Source organism: Oryzias latipes, chromosome 13, assembly GCF_053564925.1.
Source record: "Oryzias latipes strain Hd-rR chromosome 13, Olatipes_Hd-rR_3.1".
Classification (NCBI taxonomy): Eukaryota; Metazoa; Chordata; class Actinopteri; order Beloniformes; family Adrianichthyidae; genus Oryzias; species Oryzias latipes.
The window spans coordinates 18,630,581-18,638,197 of NC_136249.1; the positions used below are offsets into that span (position 1 = coordinate 18,630,581).

Consider the following 7,617-nt stretch of genomic DNA (forward strand, 5'->3'; position numbering starts at 1 on the left):
AGAAAAAATAGGCTTTAGCGCTGTAACCATTCTCAATTGGTACTAAGGGACCCAAAGTGTGCCAAGGAAATATCCCCCACACCATTAAACCACCAGCCTGAACTTTTGATACAAGGCAGGATGGATCGATGCTTTCATGTTGTTGATGCCAAATTCTGACCCTACCATCTGAATGTGGCAGCAGACATGGAGACTCCTCAGACCAGGAAACATTTTCCAATCTTCTATTGTCCAATTTTGGAGAGCTTGTGTGAATTGTAGCCTCAGTTTCCCGTTCTTAGCTGACAGGAGTGGCACCCAGTGTGGTCTTTTGTTTTTGTTGTCAGCTGTGGTTTAGCAGGTCAGCCAATGATCAAAGGGTTGGTGGTTCAATCCCCGCTCCCCCAGTAATCTGCTGTGTCCTTGGAGACTTTACCCTCCTAGGGCAAGACACTCTTTGCCTCCAGTGTGGCTCCATTGGTGTCGGAAGGTAGGTGCGTACTGGCAGCCTGTCAGTCTGCCCCAGGCCAGCTGTGGCTACATTAGTAGCTACCATCACCATGCATGACTGAGGAGTGAATGAATAATGGGTACACATTGTAAGCGCTTTGAGCGTCTGGGAAAGCACAGATAAATCCAATCCATGATTATTATGATCTGCCTCAGGATTGGACATGTTGTGAGTTCAGATATGCTTTTCTTGGTTGTAACCAGAAGTTATTTGAGTTCCTGTTGTCCTTCTATCAGCTGGAACCAGTTTGGCCATTCTACTCTGACCTCTGGTGTCAACAAGGCGTTTCCATCCACAGAACTGTTGCTCACTGGATATTCTCTATTTTTCTGACCATTCTCTGTAAACCCTAGAGATGGTTGTGAGTGAAAATCCCAGTAGAACAGCAGTTTCTGAAATAGACCAGCCCGTCGAGCACCAGCAACCATACCACGTTAAAAGTCACTTAAATCACCTTTCTTCCCCATTCTGATGCTCGGTTTAAACTAAAGAACACAATGAATTTCGTGTTTACAGGGGCACAAACACATATTGCATGTAGTTGTATTATTAGAAGGTGAAGTGATTTTTTTAAGGTTTATTCTTTAAGTAGCAACTATGTTACACTTTACTCTCTATTGCGCAAGTGTACAGATGCCCTTCTGCTCTATTTTCTCATCTGATTTTCTGTCTTAAGATAACATTATGTCCAAGCATCTATTACCTTCAAAGTCCATAGTTTGTTTATTCGCATTAACTGGCCTTGAGGTGTGTGTACGTGTGTTACAGCTTATGATCAGGCGTCTTGGAAAAAGAACACTAGGAGTAGCTTTTTTAGTTAATCATTAACTGCTCATAAGTGGTGATAGCTTTTATGTTGAATGACTCGGGACAAAATTGGACATAAGAAATCAACATGAGTCTTTAAAAAAAGTAATTCTATTCTAAATTATATGCACGCTTCAGAACAAAACTAGCTAATATTTTAATTTTCTAAGATTTAAAGCACAGTGGCATTATTAAAAGTTGCACTTCTGTTTCAGGAGCCGGCTCTATGTTTGATGTTTTTAAGCAAGTACACAAATGCTTGCTGATCTCTTCTGTCTGGGTTTTGTGTTTACACTGTGGTCATTGTCCATCACCATAGCAACACATCCTGCAGTTGCTTTAAAGAGGAACAATGTATAAAGATTCAATGTTCGGTTTTGACATTTGTTGAGGTTTATTGATGTAAAATCTATAGCAAATGAAATTGGAAGGGTTACATTTAAGCACGTTTATAGGAGAGAGAACTAGACTGAAAATAAGTAAATGGTTTATGCTGAAATATATCACAAGTGTTAGGTAAAATTTGCAATGTGACAAAATGTTTTGTGTTGTGTTCAATTTCTTTTAACCAATCAAAACAAAAAAAAAGTTTAAAAATAAAATATTATATAGGAAAAGAAGATAAAGAAATACACACATACTTCTCGGCGTCCACAGGTGGTTTCTCTTCCAAGCTTGGGTCCTCTATCTGGAAGCCTGACATGTCGGCGGAGGTCAAAAATGAATGAACACGACTTCTTTTTTCTTTTCTTTTTCGGCACTTTGGCTGTAAGAATAACCTGTTTTTCAAACACAAATATTTTCAAAGGGCAAACACATGCTATCATTTGCATCATCGTATGTTCAGACAATCTTTTTTTGACAAGTGTGAATGTGGAGTTGAATACTGGTCCCTTTTAAAAGGGATTCATTTGGTTCTCATTAAAGTGCAGAAGTGAAATAAAGGGAGTAAGCACTCCTCACAGAGTAAATTGAAGAAGTTAGATTCATAAAAATGTTGCAAAACATTTACCAGAATTTTTTACTGGAATAAAAATGTTGCCACACTTTGGCCTTTGGTATTATTAGAATAGGCTATTAGTGGGAATAGTTGGTTTTCTTCTGTTTTTTTTCCTAGTCTTGGTCAAGAAATATAATCTTCAAGCATTGGCAACTGCCTGATTATCGTTGGTACTCTAGCATCTTTCCCTACCTAGTAAGAAAATACAGTTTAGGTAACAGGTAGATTTTGATCACAAAATTAATCTGATGGTCTTGAAAGGCTTGGTTTCCTCCACTTTCTAACAGAAATAATAATATTGTGCACATGTTGGCTTGTCAATGAAGTCCCATGATAGTTTTTCTATGGACATGTATTATTTTCCTCAAAAAGGCTGTCTTATGCCTTACCTGATGGATTTAAACAATTTTAATTTCCAAAAAATGACATAAGTTGTGGATGAGGGAATGTGGCTTACTGTGTGGGATAAACCAACATACACAATACAAAGAGATGCAAAATCAATTTTATTTAGAAATCTATTCAAATTCATTTCAGGCAATTAAAAATATAAGGCTCTCTTTTTACTGCTTTCCTCACATTGATATTTAACAAAGCTTGATCTATAATTTTACATAAATAAAGTACAAAATATATTTTTCTTTTTTTAAGCAAAAATAAATATTACAATAAATATAATAGCATAAGTTAAACAACACAAGGCAAACAACAACCAAATGGAATACTGTGGTGTTCCCTGAACCAGGCTAACAAACGGATGTGTGCAATTTGCAAACTGTCAAAACAACAGCATTTAGCTACAGGACTAAGTCTCATCAGGTATGTCAGGAAAAACTCTTTGACATACTTCTTTTTTTTTTTCTATTTGTACAGTTTCCATTTTGGAACGTTTTCTCTCAAAACACATCTCAACACATGCTGACTTACTGCCAAACACCCATATACAGACTATAGTACGGGATGAAGTTTGAATGCTGTAGAGAGAAACTCTACCATCTGAATCAGCTTTAAAGTGCACAACCATGACACGTGTCCGGTCTGGATGATTAAGGCTACTGAGTCAAACATCCTAATTGTGGCACATTGAATAAAAAAGCTGTGCGGCAACAAAAATATTTAGGCTAAGCATTATTGATTACTACCACAAAAAGCTTTTTGATTGTTGCAGATTTCGATAACTATGATCCAGAAATAGACAAGTCTCATGGAAGATCATATACAAAAGTCATGTACATATACAAAATCTAAGGCTACATATTTTCATGTATCATAGTAGAGTTAGATAGCATTTAAATACTTAAGATTCAGCATATGCAGTTTGTAAAAGATATGTTTTTTTCTTAAGTTTAAGATCTCTGTGTTATTATTTTAGCACACAATTCTTTTTGATAGTAGCCCACACCCCATGTAGTTGTTCCTTATTCTCTTTTTCCAAATCTATTTAGTCAGACAGGGATAGACGCTCAAAAACCATCAGCCTCTTGTTGGCAGATTTATCAAACGTAGGAGAGTCTGTTCCGCTGGAGCTGCTGCTGTAGCTGTCCTCCAGGGAGTCCTCAGAAGAGAAACGTTGCAATCCTGGAGGTTTAACAAGTTCTCTGTGGTTGCCAAAACTAGGAAACAGTGTGGTGCTATCTTGAGGCCTGTCCTCCATGCTGGTGAACATATGACTGCTGTTGCAGCGTGACACTTTTGGCTTCAAGGTTAGTGGAATGCTGTGGATGTCACCACTCCCGGTGCCAAGGTGACGGGTGTCAAAGTGGGATGCTGTTGCGTCCCGGTGCACAGACTGTCCAAATACTGGAGAAAGGGGAGCAGGAGGAGGAGGAGGAGGAGGAGAAACTGAAGGAGCGCGGCTAAATGCCAGGTTTACATCATTAAAGGTTGAGCAAAGTGATGGTGGAGATGCGCTGCGTAATGAGCCCATGAAGCCAGCAAAGCTGAGACTTTGCCTGAGCTGGTGACGAGGGTTGTGACCACCAGATGATGATGGGATTGGTTTGCGCTGGAATTTGCTGGACGATAAAGGCGCCCCAGCTATTTTCTCTTCATGAATGAAGTGGCAGCGTGGGCCATAGGGACAATAGCCAAAGTTGTAGAAGGTTCTGCAGGGCTCTGTCTTGTACTTGGGGTGACGGTACAGACCACGCAGTTCTGCCTCTCCATGGGCAAACTGGCACTTACTGCCGTACTTGCAACTGCCAGTCTCCTGAAAGCCACGGCACAGCTCAGTTTTGTAACGGTTAGGTGACAGCATTGGCTGAACCTGAGCTTGAAGGTTTGATGAGGGTGCGAACCCCGGAGGGGGGGCCACAGTAGAGGAAGGGCCTCGAGGAAACAGCTCACTGGTCCTGAGCTGTTCAAAGAACGAGAACAGGTCGCTGCTAGACTCAGTCAGGCTCATGGAGCGATCAGGACGGAAGGAGAGCTCCTTTTGGTTTGAGATGGGAACGTGACTCCAGACATTTGGTGATAACAAAGAGCTCTCACTCTCACTGGTATTTCCATGCTCAGTGCTCAAGCTAAGGCTTGAAGAGGAGATCTGGGAGGAGGGTAAGAAGAAGGAGGCTGACTCGTTCCGGCTCCTTTCCTCTGAGACTTTGACTTGAGACTGTGTGGGGAGCAGGGGCTCGCTCAAAGTCAGCTGCAGAATGTTCTGAAACAGACATATGAGGTATTTGTTTAACTGCAACCAGGGATGTTATTAGCAAGTCAAATTCTATCAACAGTACAAGGAAATGGTTCAAGTAGGATCTTTGAAACTTTAAATTTATTGCTTATAAAATCTAATATTTTTCACTGAAAAGTGGTTTTCAGATGTAATTTGCACTCAGACCTAATTAAATGCACTTCTTGTGTTTACCATGCATTAATGAAAGTTTGAATCTGAATCTAATGTCAATGTATGCGCAACAAAAAGAGTAACACAACAAAAATGTCCATGTAAGATCTTTAATAAAGATACAGCTTAGCACTGCTTTTTTATGGTCATAAAATGCTGCAAGAAAAAAAACATTTAAAAACATTTTTATTCTGCTCAAAATGTTTGTTTTGATCATCAAAAACATGAATTACCTGTGGCAAAAGTGCAAAGCATGTATATAAACTAGGGACCACTTGATCCGATCACGTCATCAGAAATTGGGCAAAATCACATAGTTGCAAACTCGACCAGTATCAGTTATCAACGATATTTATTATTATTATTTTATTATTTTGATCAGCGCGGTATATTTCAATCTTATTGTTTTAAAAAAATGCCCAAGTAGAAGTTTTCATATCATGAACGGTTCGCGACATTTTACTGCCATATAGTGCAGCACAGTACAAAAACTTATTGAAGATTTAAAACTGACAGTTAATGTCTCCATTGATTCCTCTGAACACAAACCATGACCTACAAAAACATTTCAAAAGAAATAAAAATCAGGTTTTTGATTATTTTGAATGAGAACGGCGCTCTCCATTCTGCCAACTGCAAAGTGCAACATCTGGGAAAACGACATAAAAAAATAAAAATTGAACTAAATAAAAAAAATAAAAAAATCGAAAATGTCAAAAACAACAGAAACTAATAAATGGTCACATTTACAACAATAATTTTGGAAGAAGAAAGTCTTTGTTTTGAATTTTTAATGGAGCAGTGAATCAGATTTGATCAGAAATGCTTCACAGCTCTGAAGATACTAAAGCTACAGTCAGCAAACCTTATCACATGACTAATTATCACCTACTTTTACCAGTTTACTAGGTTATTTTTCAAGCTAATTCACATTGGTGCTCTTTTTAAAAGTGAAAGAAAGAAAGTTGAAGAAATAAAAATAGGGGCCATCCTGGATCTGTTTATCACATTTTTTTCATTTTTTTTCTCTATGCTTTACAAAAGTTTTACATCGGGCTTCAAAAAATGGAATGACTCTGAATTGGATCAGGACCAAAACATTCTGATCGAGACATCCCTAATTTAAACACTTTGTCCTATTGCCACAGGTATACCTGCTTTTATTTTTAATACGGAATAATGGAATAATGGAAGTAAACAATTGAAAAAGAATGTATAAAGCCAATGTACCCAAAGCTTAAGAAGAGATGAACAGTATTTTATAAGTGACTCACCTTTGCAAGAAAATCGTCAAGCATTTTGGAAATGTTATATTCCTTTGGTCACTGAAAAAGGCTCAGCAGTGAATCCACGGCTCACGGTCCTACTTTGCTTCACAGTATTTATAATTCTCTTATAGGCCACTCCCAGTCTATCTTCCCGGATGACCCTCCCTCTTCCTCAGGTTTCATGGTGACCAAACAGTTTGTGGGTGGAGCCCCCTCAAGCTGCTCTCAAGGTTTCTGTTTCAAAAGCATGTGAAAGAAAAGTGGTTTATTTGTACCACCCTGGTGGTTTTACGGTAAGACATGTACAAACCTGCACACCTTTTAAACTGTATGTACAACTGTGAACATTAGTCACTTGTTACGGGAAGTGTAAATCTAGAAGTTGAATATTTTCATCTTCTGTAGCTTCTCAAGTGAAGCAGCACAGAAAAACATTTGGTCAACATTTTCCCCTCAAATCTGCACAAATCATTGGGATTTTCTTAGCAACTTCTTATTCTGTACACGCACACATTATCATATATTTACATGTCTTGTATATTCCAGTGACTAATACTGCATTTTCAGGAAGAGTTGTAGGGTGTGTTGTCCGGTAAAGAATTGATTACTGTCCCTTTTTTTTTTTTTTTTTACAAAACAAAACATACTTCCCGCAATAGCCACCAATATCTGTTTTCATTCTCAAGAGTTTCAGTTTTTGCTCAGGAAAATAAAGCACAAAGGAACAGAGCAGCAGGTAGGCACCAAGTATTGATTTGGCAGGAGGCAGAAATCTTTGACCTACTGATATGAGGAAATACAAACAGCAAGGACAAAGTCTAGTCTGATTTGTGAATGTTCTTATCCATTTTCTAAACCTGCTTAATCCCTTTCGGAGTTACTGGGTCGCTGAAGCTTATTTCAGCCAATGTCAAGCAAAGGCGGGGTACACTCAACTTTTATTATCCCAAAAACTTTACAAAACAACCACAACTGCATCACTTCCAGAAAGAATAAGTTGTCAGCTGTTGTTTTTTTTCTCACTATCATGTTCTAGGTCACCACTGTGCAAAAAGACTGTCTTATTCACGAACACCTGAGTTTGAGTGAAAAGTGTTCCACAACTTTTGAGTGAATGAGTCACTGAAACTCAAACCAGTTAGTTTATTATCTAATGATCAGCGATGATCAGGGAATATATTAACTTATGTTTGATAACCTTTTTCATTTT

At 38.4% G+C, this 7,617-nt stretch overlaps 1 protein-coding gene across 1 annotated transcript; it reads right to left on the reverse strand.

Moving 5' to 3' along the window:
* Positions 1-2,784: 2,784 nt before the first annotated feature.
* Positions 2,785-6,550, reverse strand: zgc:162730 (mRNA decay activator protein ZFP36L1). The gene is made up of 2 exons (XM_004075701.4): positions 6,414-6,550; positions 2,785-4,953 (listed from the first exon to the last, which is right to left on the reverse strand). Exons 1-2 carry the CDS (start codon positions 6,435-6,437, stop codon positions 3,739-3,741), a joined length of 1,239 nt encoding a protein of 412 aa, XP_004075749.1. The 5' UTR covers positions 6,438-6,550; the 3' UTR covers positions 2,785-3,738.
* Between the last annotated feature and the right edge of the window lie 1,067 nt (positions 6,551-7,617).

What these genes read in the sequence shown, in the direction of transcription:
- zgc:162730 (XM_004075701.4), bottom strand. Translation starts at nt 6,437, where the DNA reads ATGCTTGACGATTTTCTTGCAAAG. An exon ending in TTGACGATTTTCTTGCAAAG is followed by an intron (nt 4,954 to 6,413) that starts GTGAGTCACTTA and finishes TGTCTGTTTCAG; the next exon opens with AACATTCTGCAGCTGACTTT.